Genomic DNA, 17,500 nt, shown 5'->3' on the forward strand with positions numbered 1-17,500 from the left:
TCCCCCCACCCCCCTCTCACAGGAAACTGTATGCTCTCTGGGACCGTGTCAGCCAAATCACACAGAGAGTAGCTTTCTGGCAAGCAGCACACCATGGCGGGACAGCGGGAATTAGCCCCAGAGCACGCCCCCCCCCCCGTCACTTTCTCTCTCTGCTCTCTCGCCCTACCCTCTCTCTCTCTTTCTCCCTCTGTCTCTCGTTCTCTCTCTTTCACACTCTCTCTCCCTCCCTCTCACTCCCATGCTCATGCTTTCTTTCTCTCCCTCTGTCGCTCTCTCCCTCTCTCTCTTTCACACTCTCTCTCCCTCTCCTTCAGGCTGCCTCTCACATTCTCTGTCTGTATCTGACTTTGCTGTGCACACTGCTGCTGCTCTCTGAGGTGATATAACTGACTTTATTACATAAATAATCTTCAGTGTTTAATTTCTGGGTGTAGCATTCTGTTTTTGGTGCTGGTAGTCTCAGATTTACCTGGGTGCTCAGACACAGTCCAGGTCTTTTTAGGAATTCCTGGGCCATCCTCCATTCAGGTCTGTCCTGATCAAGCACAGGTCTAGAACGAGTAAATTTAATTCACACACAAACCTGCTACCTCATCCAAGTTGGGGCTCATGTGATACCTTTGACCTTGTGGCCCCTCCCCCTGCAGGACAGGGAGGCGCGGATTGCAGCTCTGTATCTGCCCCTGTACGGCCTCATCTTGGACAACATGCCCCGCTTCTTCCTCCGAGACCTCTTCCCCGTCTGCTTCACGACCAGCGACCAGGTACGCCTCGCCACACCCAGCCCTGCCTTGCCCCACCCCACCCCGCCCTGCCCCATCCTGCCCCGCCCCACCATGCCCTGCCCCACCCCACCCCGCCCTGCCCCGCCACACCCCCTTCGTCACACCTGTGCTCCATTCTCAGATCTGATTTGACGATTCCTGAGTGTAATGAGCACCTGGTGCTTTAGTCAGAATCACCTCACAAACCTGGCAGGGCTCCCAGAATGTGACCTCACAGGAAATGATGCTGATAGTGGCGCTCCCTCCCCCTCCCCCCCCCCCCCCCCCCCCCCCCCCCCCCCTACTGTGGCTGTTCTCTGCAGGGGTCCCGGGACGACCTGAGTGTGGGGGGGGGGCTTCCGGGGCAGATGGCACTCTCTCTGCGGCACGGAAACTCTGTGGATGCCTCATTCTCCAAAGAGGTCCTCAACTCCATCACAGGTATGCACCTCCACACCTGTACTCAACTCCATCACAGGTACGCACCTCCACACCTGTACTCACCTGTCCTCACCTATACTCACCTGTGCTCACCTGTCCTGACCCACCTGACTGTGTATTGTCCACATGACTCAGGTAATTAAGAATAAATCTGGACTGGAGTAAACGGAGCCTGCGTCCTCTTTTTAAGAGCAAACTGCCTGCTGACCTTTCTCAGTTCAGCTGAAACCCAGAGCACTCCACCGGCTTTATTCCTTGTTGCTGCTGGCAACAGTGTTCCATCCCCTCTGAACTCTGACCTCCCCCCCCCCACCCCCCAGCCTTCTCCTCCTTGGCAGTTTCCATGGGTAACCATGCAGGCTCGCGGGGGTCCGTGGCCAGTATTGAGTCGAACCCGAGCACCAGCGACAAGAACAGCGAGAAAACTGACGGCTGTGAGCGGGTAAGGAGGAGGAGTTAAGGATGAGGGGCGTGGTCTGGGTGTGAGTGTGATAAGCTAACTACACTGGGGTGTGAGTGTGATAAGCTAACTACACTGGGGTGTGAGTATGATAAGCTAACTACACTGGGGTGTGAGTATGATAAGCTAACTATACACTAACTACACTGGGGTGTGTGTATGATAAGCTAACTACACGCTAACTACACTGGGGTGTGAGTATGATAAGCTAACTACACTGGGGTGTGAGTATGATAAGCTAACTACACTGGGGTGTGAGTATGATAAGCTAACTACACTGGGGTGTGAGTATGATAAGCTAACTACACTGGGGTGTGAGTAGGATAAGCTAACTACACTGGGGTGTGAGTATGATAAGCTAACTACACTGGGGTGTGAGTATGATAAGTTAACTACACTGGGGTGTGAGTGTGATAAGCTAACTACACTGGGGTGTGAGTATGATAAGCTAACTACACTGGGGTGTGAGTATGATAAGCTAACTACACTGGGGTGTGAGTATGATAAGTTAACTACACTGGGGTGTGAGTGTGATAAGCTAACTACACTGGGGTGTGTGTATGATAAGCTAACTACACTGGGGTGTGAGTAGGATAAGCTAACTACACTGGGGTGTGAGTATGATAAGCTAACTACACTGGGGTGTGAGTATGATAAGCTAACTATACACTAACTACACTGGGGTGTGAGTATGATAAGCTAACTACACTGGGTTGTGAGTATGATAAGCTAACTACACTGGGTTGTGAGTATGATAAGCTAACTACACTGGGGTGTGAGTATGATAAGCTAACTGCACACTAACTACACTGGGGTGTGTGTATGATAAGCTAACTACACTGGGGTGTGAGTGTGATAAGCTAACTACACTGGGGTGTGAGTGTGATAAGCTAACTATACTGGGGTGTGAGTATGATAAGCTAACTACACTGGGGTGTGTGTATGATAAGCTAACTACACTGGGGTGTGAGTGTGATAAGCTAACTACACTGGGGTGTGGGTATGATAAGCTAACTACACGCTAACTACACTGGGGTGTGAGTGTGATAAGCTAACTACACTGGGGTGTGAGTGTGATAAGCTAACTACACTGGGGTGTGGGTATGATAAGCTAACTACACGCTAACTACACTGGGGTGTGAGTGTGATAAGCTAACTACACTGGGGTGTGAGTATGATAAGCTAACTACACTGGGGTGTGAGTATGATGAGTTGCTGGTGAGGTGGGTTAAGGTGGTGTAGTGATGAGGTGTGTTTGGTTCCCTTAGTTTGTACGCCCCCAGTCCCTGATTGGCTTTGGCTCCCGGTTCGACAAGCTGGACCAGGCTGAGACCCACAGCCTCCTCCTGTGTTTCCTCCACATCATGAAGACCATCTCTGAGGGTGAACCACTCCCCCTGCTCTAGCCTAGCCACTCCCCCTGTGCTGGCTTAGCCACTCCCCCTGTGCTGGCTTAGCCACTCCCCCTGCACTGGCCTAGCCACTCCCACTCCCCCTGCACTGGCCTAGCCACTCCCCCTGTGCTGGCTTAGCCACTCCCCCTGCACTGGCCTAGCCACTCCCACTCCCCCTGCACTGGCCTAGCCACTCCCACTCCCCCTGCACTGGCCTAGCCACTCCTACTCCCCCTGCACTGGCCTAGCCACTCCCCCTCCCCCTGCACTGGCCTAGCCACTCCCCCTGCGCTGACCTAGCCACTCCCCCTGTGCTGGCTTAGCCACTCCCCCTCCTGTAAGCCTAGCCACTCCCCCTCCCCCTGCTCTAGCCTAGACACTCCCCCTCCCCCTGCACTGGCCTAGCCACTCCCACTCCCCCTGCACTGGCCTAGCCACTCCCCCTGTGCTGGCTTAGCCACACCCACTCACCCTGCACTGGCCTAGCCACTCCCACTCCCCCTGCACTGGCCTAGCCACTCCCACTCCCCCTGCACTGGCCTAGCCACTCCCCCTGTGGTGGCTTAGCCACTCCCACTCCCCCTGTGGTGGCTTAGCCACTCCCACTCCCCCTGCACTGGCCTAGCCACTCCCCCTCCCCCTGCACTGGCCTAGCCACTCCCCCTGTGCTGGCTTAGCCACTCCCCCTCTTGTAAGCCTAGCCACTCCCCCTGTGCAGGCTTAGCCACTCCCCCTCCTCTAGCCTAGCCACTCCCCCTGTGCAGGCTTAGCCACTCCCCCTCCTCTAGCCTAGCCACTCCCCCTGCACTGGCCTAACCACTCCCCCTGTGCTAGCCTAGTTACTCCCCTTGCTCTGGCCTAGCCACTCCCCCTGTGCTGGCCTAGCCACTCCCCCTCCCCCTGCTCTAGCCTAGCCACTCCCCCTCCCCCTGCACTGGCCTAGCCACTCCCACTCCCCCTGCACTGGCCTAGCCACTCCCCCTGCTCTAGCCTAGCCACTCCCCCTGCACTGGCCTAGCCACTCCCACTCCCCCTGCTCTAGCCTAGCCACTCCCCCTGCGCTGGGCTAGCCACTCCCACTCCCCCTGCTCTAGCCTAGCCACTCCCCCTACACTGGCCACACCCTCTCTCCAGTGCAGCAGTGTTTGGCACCTCACAGCTGTGCATATTTCAGCTTTTGGTTTACATAATGCTCAGGCTGTGTGTGTGTGTGTGTTTGTGTGTGTTTGCATGTGTGTGTGTTTGTGTGTGTATGCATGTGTGTGTTTCTGTGTGTGTATGTATGTGTGCGTGTGTTTGTGTGTGTTTGCATGTGTGTGTGTTTGTGTGTGTATTCATGTGTGTGTTTGCACGTGTTTGTGTATGCGTGTGTGTTTGTGTGTGTGTTTATATCCATTTGTGTGTGTGCGCAATATCCATTTTAAACAAGGACAAATAGACTGTCACTACTTTTTAATGCAGCTTTGCACACCTATTATTTATAGAATTGTTTGTGTTTTTAACGTAATTTTATGTGAGCCTTTCATGGGTGTATGTTTTTATGTTGTTTGTGAGCCCCTAACCTAAGACAAATTTCTAACACTGTGATAGACAATAAAGTTTTTTGAATCTTGAATCTTGAATCGTGTTTGTGTGTGTGTGTGTGTGTTTGTATGTGCTTGCGTGTGTTTGTGTGTGTGTATGTATGTTTTTGCACGTCTGTGTGTGTGTATGTGTGTTTATATTTTGCACACATTGCTCAGAAATCTGTCACATATTGTCACAGTTTAATAATGTGATTTTGTGAGTCAAACAAAATGCAATATTCAGATTTCAGGAAGTGGAGCTTATTTCAGCATTAGAACCTCAGTCATCCCAGCGCCGTCTCCCTTTGCTCTGTAATATTTCAGATGTCATGGTTTCTTACTGGCAGAGAGCAGTGCATCAGGAGATCTCCGACTTCTTCAACATCTTAGAGTGAGTATCTGTCACTGCCTCAGTTTAGCCTTACAGCTGGTTACACACCTTAACGTCTGGGCCTGAACACCAACACACACCTCAACGTCTGGGCCCTGAACCCCAACACACACCTCAATGCCTCAGTCTGAACACCAACACACACCTCAACGTCTGGGCCCTGAGCACCAACACATACCTCAACACCTCAGTCTGGACATCCAACACGCACCTCAACGCCCCAGTCTAAACACCAGCACACACCTCAACACCTCAGTCTGAACACCAACACGCACCTCAACGCCCCAGTCTAAACACCAACACACACCTCAACACCTCAGTCTCAACACCAACACACACCTCAACGTCTGGGTCTGAGCACCAACACATACCTCAACACCTCAGTCTGGACACCAACACACACCTCAACGTCCGTCTGGACACCAACACACACCTTAACGCCTCGGTCTGAACACCAACACACTACTCAAGAAACAGAGTGTTTCAGGGAGACAGAGTGTTTCAGGGAGACAGATTCAGAGTGTTTCAGGGAGACAGAGTGTTTCAGGGAGACAGATTCAGAGTGTTTCAGGGAGACAGGGTGTTTCAGGGAGACAGAGTGTTTCAGGGAGACAGGGTGTTTCAGGGAAACGGAGTGTTTCAGGGAAACGGAGTGTTTCAGGGAGACAGAGTGTTTCATGGAGACAGAGTGTTTCAGGGAGACAGAGTATTTCAGGGAGACAGGGTGTTTCAGGGAAATGGAGTGTTTCAGGGAGACAGGGTGTTTCAGGGAGACAGATTCAGAGTGTTTCAGGGAGACAGAGTGTTTCAGGGAGACAGATTCAGAGTGTTTCAGGGAGACAGGGTGTTTCAGGGAGACAGGGTGTTTCAGGGAGACAGAGTGTTTCAGGGAGACAGGGTGTTTCAGGGAAACGGAGTGTTTCAGGGAAACGGAGTGTTTCAGGGAAACGGAGTGTTTCAGGGAAACGGAGTGTTTCAGGGAGACGGAGTGTTTCAGGGAGACAGAGTGTTTCAGGGAGACAGGGTGTTTCAGGGAAATGGAGTGTTTCAGGGAGACAGGGTGTTTCAGGGAGACAGAGTGTTTCAGGGAGGCAGAGTGTTTCAGGGAGGCAGAGTGTTTCAGGGAAACGGAGTGTTTCAGGGAGACAGAGGGGGGGTGAGAGAGACCCATAATCACGTAATGCTTTCACTCTTTATTTTTATTAGTTACTGTTATGGCCCATATTCATTGTGCTATGTTTGCTGAGTGTTATTCGTTGTGTTTGTTATGTTTGATGAGCGTTATTCGTTGTGTTTATGTTTGATGAGTGTTATTCGTTGTGTTTATGTTTGATGAGTGTTATTCTTTGTGTTTATGTTTGATGAGCGTTATTCTTTGTGTTTATGTTTGCTGAGTGTTATTCGTTGTTTGTTATGTTTGCTGAGTGTTATTCGTTGTTTGTTATGTTTGTTGAGTGTTATTCGTTGTTTGTTATGTTTGATGAGTGTTATTCTTTGTGTTTATGTTTGATGAGTGTTATTTGTTGTTTGCTATGTTTGATGAGCATTATTTGTTGTGTTTGTTATGTTTTTGTGTGTTATTTGTTGTGTTTGTTTGATTTTTACCCGTTTTGTCTGTTCCAGGCTCTGCCTCCAGCACTTCAGGTTTCTGGGGAAACGGCACATTGCCAGGTGAGTGTGGCATGATGCCCACATGCCCTGCTGAGTAAAAACAACAGGAGACTGTCTGTTACACACACACACACACACGCACACACACACACACACTCGCTCTCTGGCCCAGCAGCTGATGAGAGGCTCATGCCCTTAATTATACTCTTTGGCTGCCTGATTTCCTCTGGTTTTGACACAGGCTGAAGCCCTTGCCAATATACCCCCCTCTCTCTCTCTCTCTCTCTCTCTCTCTCTCTCTCCCCCCCCCCCCTCTCTCTCTTTCTCTCTCCCCCCCTCTCTCTCTCTCTCTCTCTCCCCCTCTCTCTCTCTTTCTCTCTCACCCTCTCTTCCCAGCTGGGTGGCTCTTGGCAGAGTGGTGGGTGGGTGGGGGGGGGGGCGCAGAGGGAATGGTTAATCATGCCGGAAACAGGGATATTTAACTGTGAACAACTGCAGCTCAGTCTCCACGGCAACCGCAGAGCACTCTGGGAGCTCTGACAGCACACAGCTGGGCCTAACAGAGCTGCTCTCAGCCTCACTGAACCCTCAGTATAACAGAGAGAGCACAAACATTCCCTCTGTCAGCTCAGATTTGTTTTTTAACAATACATGCTGGAATAAAGCAATGTGACTCACTATCTCAGACAGACTGTGCATGCATGTGTATGTGTGTGTGCATGCGCGTGTATGTGTGCAGATGCCTGCATGCATGCTTGTGTTTGTGCGTGCATGCCTGCATGTGTTTGTGTGTGCATGCATGCATGTGTATGTGCATGCATGTGTATTTGTGCGTGCATGCTTGCGTGTGTATGGTTGTGCGTGCATGCGTGTGTTTGTGCATGCATGCATGCTTGTGTATGTCCGTGCATTTATGTTTTTGCATTTATGTTTTGCATGCATGTGTGCGTGCATGCGTGTGTATGTGCATGCATGCATGTGTGGTCATGTGTGTGTAAGGTGTGGATTTCAGCCAATGGGGTCAGTTTTCCTGGATTTGCCGTTCTTCACTGGTAATTCAATTAGCTCTGCAAATCAGGTCAGATTATTTATTTTTGCAGCCCAGTGAAAGCAGGAGTTTGTGGCTCCTAGTGCTGTGAGGAGTTAGAGGATCATGGCTCTCTCACCCTGCAGGATCTGCAGTTTAACACTGTCTCTAATGAGGAGCCACAGGAATGAGCATAGTGGCTCTCTCCCCAAGGCATGAAAGCCAAACTCTGCTTCTGCTCCTTTTGAAGTGTGATAGGGCTCCCTGCAGCTGGTGCTGCTTGAAGCTTCCTCTTACGTCGCTGTATTTTATTGAAACATTTTGTAATTTTTTTGGTCATTTGTGGTCATAGTGCACCTAAAATGTTTATGTTCACAATCAAAGAAATACATCTTTTTTAAGGTGCACAATTGTGAGAGGGCTGCATGTGTCAGTGATTGTGGACCGGGGAAGGGCTGGAATGGTTACTGACTGGGGGGGGGGGGGCAGGGGGCGGGCAGTCAGCTGTTGGGCCCGATGTCATTGCATGTTGTTCTTGTCCTTTATTCTGAGTGATTGTGCTGCAGCCTGTGGTGGTTACAGGAGAACCCAGTGATGCTCCTGTGGTGTGTTTGTGTTGTCTTTGTGTTTGTTTTGGTGTTACAGTGTCTTCCCAGTTTTTCTGTGAGTTTAATCCCTGTCTTCATCAGAGCTTCCTGTGTGTGATGGAGTCTGTTATTTACATGCTGCTTTTATAGAGTGTTTTATGTGTGTGTGTGTGTGTATACTTGTCTGAGTTTGTGTGTATGTGTGTGTGTTATCGCTGGTGTTAGAAGATGCTAATGGTGATTAATGTGTGTGTATGCTGAGTGTGCGTGTGTATGTGTGTGTGTATGTGGAGTGTGTGTGTGTGCATACATGTCTGCACGTGTGTGTGTGTGTGTGTCTGTGTTATTGCTGGTGTTAGATGATGCTGATGGTGATTAGTGTGAGTGTGTGTGTGTGTGTGTCTGAGTGCGTGTGTGTGTGTGGGTGTGTGTTATTGCTGGTGTTAGATGATGCTGATGGTGATCAGTGTGTGTGTATGTGAAGTGTGTGTGTTAACACTGGTGTTGTTGGCTTGCTAACAGGAAGCTAGCAGCAGCGGTCAAGTTGGCTCAGTCCACCCACAACAATGGCAACCTGAAAGGCTCAAACACTTCCACCCAGTCCTCCGGTCTGCTCCCGCAATGGTAACCTCCCACCACCAGGGGCACCACTGCACCTGATCCGCTTCAGTTCAGTCCAGTCAGGAAATGAAGTGATTTTCAGTCTGATGAAAAGCTTTCTTCCAGGACTTTTCCAGTTGATTTGAATCCTGCTCATTCCTAAATGGGCTGATGTGTAGTGGAATGGGCAGGCAGACAGGTGGCGCTGGTGTGCAGGTCACACGCGAGCATGTGGAGCACCCAGTGATGCAGGGCATGTGTTCAGATTAAGAGCTGTTCTCCTGGACAGGGGGAAGTGAAATGCCCCAGGAGTGAGGTCCCCGGGGGCCGTGTTATCCCCCCCCCCGCTATGGGCCGGACCGGGACCCCCCCCCCTTTGGGCCGGACCGGGGCGCCCCCCTGTGGTGGCCTGAGTGTTTGGGCTGTGTGTGAACCCGCCGTTTGGATTTCTCTTATTTGTGTTCCCGCCATCTTGTCTCCCCACATCGAGTGTCAGAGCCCAAGTGCCTCCTGTGTCACGTGACGCTGTGATGCCTTTGTGTTCCCAGCATGCTTTTCCTGTGCTGTTCTGTGACACGTTTCCATTTCCTGTGACAGCGTAGAGATCCCTGCATTCTGAAGGGTCACAGAGTTAATGCCCAGAGCAGCAGCTGCTGATGTCCTGTGTGGGTCTGTGTCTGTGTCGGTACCCTGTGTGCTGGGCTCCTTACACACGGCACTGGCAGGTTTGGGTCGGCTGATGTTGTGCAGAAATCGGCGTGCCTGTGATGTGCTAACCCCCCTCTCCTGCCCCCCCCCCCCTCCCGCACCTCCCTCTCTTGCCCCCCTTTCCCTCTCCCCTCTTCCGCCCCCCCCTCTCCTGCCCCCCCTGTCCTGCCCCCCCTCTCCCACCCCCCTCTCCCTCTCCCCTCTCCTGCCCCCCCTCTCCCGCGCCTCCCTCTCCCGCGCCCCCCTCTCCTGCCTCCCATCCCGCACCCCCCTCTCCTGCCCCTCTCTCCCACTCCCCTCTCCTGCTCCCCTCTCCCACACCCCCTCTTCTGCCCCCCTCTCCTGCTCCCCCTCTCCCACTCCCCTCTCCTGCCCCTCTCTCCCACTCCCCTCTCCCGCTCCCCCTCTCCTGCCCCCCTCTCCTGCCCCTCTCTCCCACTCCCCTCTCCTGCTCCCCTCTCCCACGCCCCCCTCTTCTGCCCCCCTCCCGCACCCCCCTCTCCCGCTCCCCCTCTCCTGCCCCTCTCTCCCACTCCCCTCTCCCGCTCCCCCTCTCCTGCCCCCCTTTCCTGCGCCCCCCCTCTCCTGCCCCCCCCCCGCGCCCCATTCCCCCGTCCGGGACCAGGATGGTCTCCAGTCAGGACGGTCACCGCCACGCCCGGTCCCAGACCATGCCCATCCTGCGGGGGAAGAACGCACTCACCAACCCCCGGCTGCTGCAGATGATGGAGTCCAGTATGTCCCGGTCACATGACCACCCAGCACACCACCGCCCCCTCACACCCAATCACGTTACAGTGTGCAGACCTATCAAAAACCTCACCCCCAATCACGTTACAGTGTGCAGACCTATCAACAACCTCACCCCCAATTATGTTACAGTGAAACTGCTTTTTCAGACAGGCCAGTGCGGCTGTATCAGACAGACTGTGTCAGACAGGCCAGTACAGACTGTATCAGACAGATTGTATCAGACTGTATCAGACAGGCTATATCAGACAGACTGTGTCAGACAGGCCAGTACAGACTGTATCAGACAGGCCAGTACAGACTGTATCAGACAGATTGTATCAGACAGACTGTATCAGACAGGTTGTATCAGACAGGCCAGTACAGACTGTATCAGACAGACTGTATCAGACAGGCTGTATCAGACAGACTATCAGACAGACTGTGTCAGACAGGCTGTATCAGACAGACTGTGTCAGACAGGCTGTGTCAGACAGGATCAGACAGGTTGGTGTGCCCACCCCTGCTGGCTGCTTGCTGTAAATCCTGGCGCTGTGTGTCTGTGATTGTCCCTGTCCTGTCGGGCACGCAGGTGGCAGCACGTTGGACGGAGACTCTCTGAGCCCCACGGCCATGGAGGCCAACCTGTCCACCGAAGTGGCCCTGACTGTGCTCGACATCCTCGGGCTCTTTGTGCAAAACCACAAGGTCAGCAAACTCAGCACACGCTGTCAAACTCAGCACACCCTCAGTCAAACTCAGCACACCCTCAGTCAAACTCAGCACACCCTCAGTCAAACTCAGCACACCCTCAGTCAAACTCAGCACACCCTCAGTCAAACTCAGCACACCTTCAGTCAAACTCAGCACACCCTCAGTCAAACTCAGCACACCCTCAGTCAAACTCAGGAGACACTGTCAGTCAATCAAACTCAGCCCACCCTGTCAAACTCAGGAGACACTGTCAGTCAATCAAACACAGGACACCATGTCAATGAAACACAGGACACCATGTCAATCTAACAAAGGACACCATGTCAATCAAACTCAGCACACCCTCAATCAAACTCAGGAGACACTGTCAGTCAATCAAACACAGGACACCATGTCAATGAAACACAGGACACCATGTCAATCTAACAAAGGACACCATGTCAATCAAACTCAGCACACCCTCAATCAAACTCAGGAGACACTGTCAGTCAATCAAACACAGGACACCATGTCAATGAAACACAGGACACCATGTCAATCTAACAAAGGACACCATGTCAATCAAACTCAGCACACCCTCAATCAAACTCAGGAGACACTGTCAGTCAATCAAACACAGGACACCATGTCAATGAAACACAGGACACCATGTCAATCTAACAAAGGACACCATGTCAATCAAACTCAGCACACCCTGTCAAACTCAGGAGACACTGTCAGTCAATCAAACACAGGACACAGTGTCAAACACAGGACACCATGTCAATCTAACATAGGCCACTGTGTCAATCAAACACAGGACGCCGTGTCAGTCAAACTCAGGACACCGTGTCAGTCAAACTCAGGACATCGTGTCAATCAAACATAGGACACCATGTCAATGAAACACAGGACACCGTGTCAGTCAAACTCAGGACACCGTGTCAATCAAACATAGGACACCATGTCAATGAAACACAGGACACCATGTCAATCAAACACAGGACACCTTGTCAGTCAAACACAGGACACCTTGTCAATCAAACACAGGACACCTTGTCAGTCAAACACAGGACACCATGTCAATCAAACACAGGACACCTTGTCAATGAAACACAGGCCACCATGTCAATGAAACACAGGACACCATGTCAATGAAACACAGGCCACCATGTCAATGAAACACAGGACACCATGTCAATCAAACATAGGCCACCGTGTCAATCAAACTCAGGACGCCGTGTCAGTCAAACTCAGGATGCCGTGTGAATCAAACTCAGGACACCGTGTCAATCAAACACAGGACACCATGTCAATGAAACACAGGCCACCATGTCAATCAAACGCAGGACACCATGTCAATCAAACGCAGGACACCATGTCAATCAAACACAGGACACCATGTCAATCAAACACAGGACACCTTGTCAGTCAAACACAGGACACCATGTCAATCAAACACAGGACACCTTGTCAGTCAAACACAGGACACCATGTCAATCAAATGCACAAAACATGCAGTCTTTATTTCTGCAGCAGGTTGTCTCAGGCAACAGAGACCTGGGAAAATAAAGCATATAATAATAACCAAGCTGGTCCTGCATTAGATCAGAGTGAATTTAATCTCTGCTACCATCTGGTGCTTCCATGAAGCAACTACAACAATGGGTTCTCTGTCATTTTTTTTTGCATTATTATTGAGTTATTGCCTTATGAATCTTAAACAGTCCTTTAAAACGGCTTTCTCCCAGTCAGTGTGGTACTCACCCCATCCCCCCCCCCTCACAGAAACAGCTGCAGCAGGAGGATGGACAGAACCCCCTGATGAAGAAGGTCTTGGACACCTACCTGCTCTTCTTCCAGATCAACCAATCAACCACCACGCTGCGGCACGTGTTCGCTGCCCTGCGGCTTTTTATACACAAGGTCTGTGTAGTTACACACCCCCTACTCACCTGTTACATACCCCTTACTCACCTGTTACGCACCCATTACTCACCTGCTAAACAACCCTTACTCACCTGTTACACAACCCTTACTCACCTGTTACTCACTCATTACTCACCTGTTACATATCCCTTACTCGCCTGTTACACACCACTTACTCACCTGTTACATATCCCTTACTCACCTGTTACTCGCCCCTTACTCACCTGATACATACCCCTTACTCGCCTGTTACACAACCCTTACTCACGTGTTACACACCCCTTACTCACCTGTTACACAACCCTTACTCACCTGTTACTCACTCATTACTCACCTGATACATACCCCTTACTCGCCTGTTACACACCCCTTACTCACCTGTTACACACCTCCCTCTCTCTGTCTCTCTCCCTCCCTCTGTCTCCCTCCCTCCCTCTCTCTCTCTCTGTCTCCCTCTCTCTCTCTCTCTGTCTCTCTCCCTCTCTCTCTCTCCAGTTCCCTGCAGTGTTTTTCCAGGGTAAAGCAGAACTGTGTGGCTCGCTGTGTTACGAGATTCTGAAGTGCTGTAACCACCACAGCAGCTCGACTCAGACTGAGGCCTCCGCTCTGCTCTACTTCATCATGAGGAAGAACTTTGAGTTCACCAAGGGGAGGTCCATCGTGCGCTCGCACCTGCAGGTCAGTCTCACACACACACACACACACACACACACTTGCAGGTCAATCTCACACACACACATACACACACACACCTACGGGTCAGTCTCTCTCACACACATACACACACACACCTACAGGTCAGTCTCTCTCACACACACACACACACCTACGGGTCAGTCTCTCTCACACACACACACACACCTACGGGTCAGTCTTTCACACACACACACACACACACACACACACACACACCTACGGGTCAGTCTCTCACACACACACACACACCTGCAGGTCAGTCTCTCTCTCACACACACACACCTACGGGTCAGTCTTTCACACACACACACACACACACACACCTACAGGTCAGTCTCCTCACACACACACACACACACACACACACACCTACAGGTCAGTCTCTCTCACACACACACACACACACACGCACACTTGCAGGTCAGAGGTAAGAGTCACACACCTGAGTGTGGGACTGTGTGAGAGACTCAGTGTTGAGATTTACAATAGGGCCCCATTTACAGAGAGCCATCAGAGAGAAACAGTGAGATTCATCAATTTTTCTTCTTCCTCTCCTCTCCTCTCATCCCGTCTTCTCTCATCCCCTCCCCTCCCCTCTCCTCCCCTCCCCTTTCCTCTCCCCACTCCCCCTTCCCCTCTCCTCTCCCCCCTCTCTCCTCTCCTCTCTCCTCTCCTCTCCCCCCTCTCCCCCTCTCCTCTCCTTTCCCCTCTCCCCTCCCCCCTCTCCTCTCCCCCCTCTGTCCTCTCCCCACCCTCCCCTCCCCCCTCCCCCCTCTCCTCTCCTCCATCCTCAGCTCATAAAGGCAGTGAGTCAGCTGATTGCGGATGCGGGCATCGGAGGGTCGCGCTTCCAGCAGGCCCTCGCCATCATCAATAACTTCGCCAACGGAGACGCGCCGCTGAGGGTACCCCAAACTCTGTACCCCTGTACCCCAAACCCTGTGTCCCTGTACCCCAAACTCTGTACCCCTGTACCCCAAACCCTGTGTCCCCGTACCCCAAACCATGTACCCCTGTACCCCAAACCCTGTGTCCCTGTACCCCAAACATGTACCCCTGTACCCCAAACCCTGTGTCTCTGTACCCCAAACCCTGTGTCCCTGTACCCCAAACCATGTACCCCTGTACCCCAAACCCTGTTTCCCTGTACCCCAAACCCTGTGTCCCTGTACCACAAACCCTGTGTCCCTGTACCCCAAACCTTGTGTCCCTGTACCCCAAACTCTGTGTCCCTGTACCCCAAACCCTGTGTCCCTGTACCACAAACCCTGTGCCCCTGTACCACAAACCCTGTGTTCCTGTACCCCAAACTCTGTGTCCCTGTACCCCAAACTCTGTACCCCTGTACCCCAAACGTTGTGTCCCTGTACCCCAAACCCTGTGTCCTGAACCCTGTGTTAGGTTAGGGTTAGGGTTAGGGTACGCTGAACCCCGTGTTAGGTGTGGGATAGGGTTAGGGTTAGGGTTAGGGTACGCTGAACCCTGTGTTAGGTTAGGGTTAGGGTTAGGGTACGCTGAACCCTGTGTTAGGTTAGGGTTAGGGTTAGGGTACGCTGAACCCTGTGTTAGGTTAGGGTTAGTGTACGCTGAACCCTGTGTTAGGTTAGGGTTAGGGTTAGGGTACGCTGAACCCTGTGTTAGGTTAGGGTTAGGGTTAGGGTACGCTGAACCCTGTGTTAGGTTAGGGTTAGGGTTAGGGTACGCTGAACCCTGTGTTAGGTTAGGGTTAGGGTACCCCGAACCCTGTGTTAGGTTAGGGTTAGGGTTAGGGTACGCTGAACCCTGTGTTAGGTTAGGGTTAGGGTTAGGGTACGCTGAACCCTGTGTTAGGTTAGGGTTAGGGTTAGGGTACGCTGAACCCTGTGTTAGGTTAGGGTTAGGGTACGCTGAACCCTGTGTTAGGTTAGGGTTAGGGTTAGGGTACGCTGAACCCTGTGTTAGGTGTGGGATATGCTGTGCATTATGAATCTGTCCCTGCAGAATACCTCATTCCCAGCAGAGGTGAAGGACCTGACCAAGCGGATCCGCACTGTGCTCATGGCCACGTCTCAGATGAAGGAGCATGAGAAGGATCCGGAAATGCTGGTGGACCTGCAGTACAGCCTGGCCAACTCCTACGCCAGCACTCCTGAGCTCCGGCGTACCTGGCTGGAGAGCATGGCGAAGATCCACGTCCGCAACGGGGACCTGTCTGAGGTTAGACAGGGTGCATTATGGGGACCTCTCTGAGGTTAGACAGGGTGCATTATGGGGACCTGTCTGAGGTTAGACAGGGTGCATTATGGGGACCTGTCTGAGGGTTAGACAGGGTGCATTATGGGGACCTGTCTGAGGTTAGACAGGGTGCATTATGGGGACCTCTCTGAGGTTAGACAGGGTGCATTATGGGGACCTGAGGGTTAGAGCATTATGTCTGAGGGTTAGAGCTCACAGCTGTCTCTCTCCCCCAGGCAGCCATGTGTTACGTTCACATCTCAGCTCTGGTCGCTGAGGATCTGAAGAGGAGAGGTGAGTGTGTCTGAGGCCCCTGCAGCTCTGCGTGTGTGTGGCTCCCACCCTGGCTCTGCGTCCCCTCGCGTCTGGCTGCCTCCCCCTCCAAACACTGCCCCCCCCCCAACATCCCAGCTCTGGCTGCCTCCCCCTCCAAACACTGCCCCCCCACATCCCAGCTCTGGCTGCCTCCCCCTCCAAACACTGCCCCCCCCACATCCCAGCTCTGGCTGCCTCCCCCTCCAAACACTGCCCCCCCACATCCCAGCTCTGGCTGCCTCCCCCTCCAAACACTGCCCCCCCACATCCCAGCTCTGGCTGCCTCCCCCTCCAAACACTGCCCCCCCCACATCCCAGCTCTGGCTGCCTCCCCCTCCAAACACTGCCCCCCCCCCACATCCCAGCTCTGGCTGCCTTCCCCTCCAAACACTGCCCCCCCACATCCCAGCTCTGGCTGCCTCCCCCTCCAAACACTGCCCCCCCACATCCCAGCTCTGGCTGCCTCCCCCTCCAAACACTGCCCCCCCACATCCCAGCTCTGGCTGCCTCCCCCTCCAAACACTGCCCCCCCACATCCCAGCTCTGGCTGCCTCCCCCTCCAAACACTGCCCCCCCACATCCCAGCTCTGGCTGCCTCCCCCTCCAAACACTGCCCCCCCCACATCCCAGCTCTGGCTGCCTCCTCCTCCACACACTGCCCCCCCCACATCCCAGCTCTGGCTGCCTCCCCCACCAAACACTGCCCCCCCACATCCCTGCCTATTTCTAGAGAGTCACTTGTGCCCATTTCTGGAAACCCCCCAATGTGTAACACATCCAGGGTTATTCAGGTACTCTGTATGAACAGAGAATGACTCTCTGCCCTATGAGAGAGATCTCCATTCAGATACTGCAGGACAAGCTTGTGTGCCATCTTTGCCCCTTATATATATATATATATATATAGCACGTATTGTCTCATATATGCATATATATGAGACTCCATGCATGCTATGGTGCATGCTTTATCAGCACTTTTATTTCATACACTGTGTGCAAACAGCATGCTTTACAGCACTGCACGTTGCCCGTTTAAATATGAACATGGAAGTAAACTGCTGAACTCCTACCTCGACACAGGTTACTGGAAAACAGACAAGCCCAGGAACTGGAGCGCGCTCCCAGAGGAGGCTAATGGCATTAACTGTACCCCCTTACTAACCCCGCGGGACGGAGAATGTGAGTGCCTTCATCTGCAGGACACAGGGGGACCCCGAATTCAGCATGCACATCCCCATATGGGAGACAGGGACCCAGAACACGCGCACGCACACACACAGACTTACACACACATGCACACACACACAGACTTACACACACATGCACACACACAGACTTACACACACATGCACACACACACAGACTTACACACA

The 17,500-nt window shown here is 52.6% G+C and overlaps 1 protein-coding gene across 1 annotated transcript in view; it reads left to right on the plus strand.

Annotated features, from left to right (window-relative positions):
* Nucleotides 1-17,500, plus strand: part of dock10 (dedicator of cytokinesis 10) — a 66,849-nt gene that overhangs the window by 41,448 nt on the left and 7,901 nt on the right. The window contains 15 exon segments of the mRNA XM_035384205.1: nucleotides 651-767; nucleotides 1,091-1,208; nucleotides 1,529-1,650; nucleotides 2,937-3,051; nucleotides 4,952-5,018; nucleotides 6,642-6,689; nucleotides 8,766-8,867; nucleotides 10,177-10,286; nucleotides 10,873-10,988; nucleotides 12,762-12,899; nucleotides 13,398-13,580; nucleotides 14,393-14,503; nucleotides 15,579-15,794; nucleotides 16,049-16,106; nucleotides 17,208-17,306. Of these exon segments, the coding sequence (XP_035240096.1) occupies nucleotides 651-767; nucleotides 1,091-1,208; nucleotides 1,529-1,650; nucleotides 2,937-3,051; nucleotides 4,952-5,018; nucleotides 6,642-6,689; nucleotides 8,766-8,867; nucleotides 10,177-10,286; nucleotides 10,873-10,988; nucleotides 12,762-12,899; nucleotides 13,398-13,580; nucleotides 14,393-14,503; nucleotides 15,579-15,794; nucleotides 16,049-16,106; nucleotides 17,208-17,306 (1,720 nt within the window).

This window comes from Anguilla anguilla, chromosome 12 (genome assembly GCF_013347855.1).
Source record: "Anguilla anguilla isolate fAngAng1 chromosome 12, fAngAng1.pri, whole genome shotgun sequence".
NCBI classification, from domain to species: Eukaryota; Metazoa; Chordata; class Actinopteri; order Anguilliformes; family Anguillidae; genus Anguilla; species Anguilla anguilla.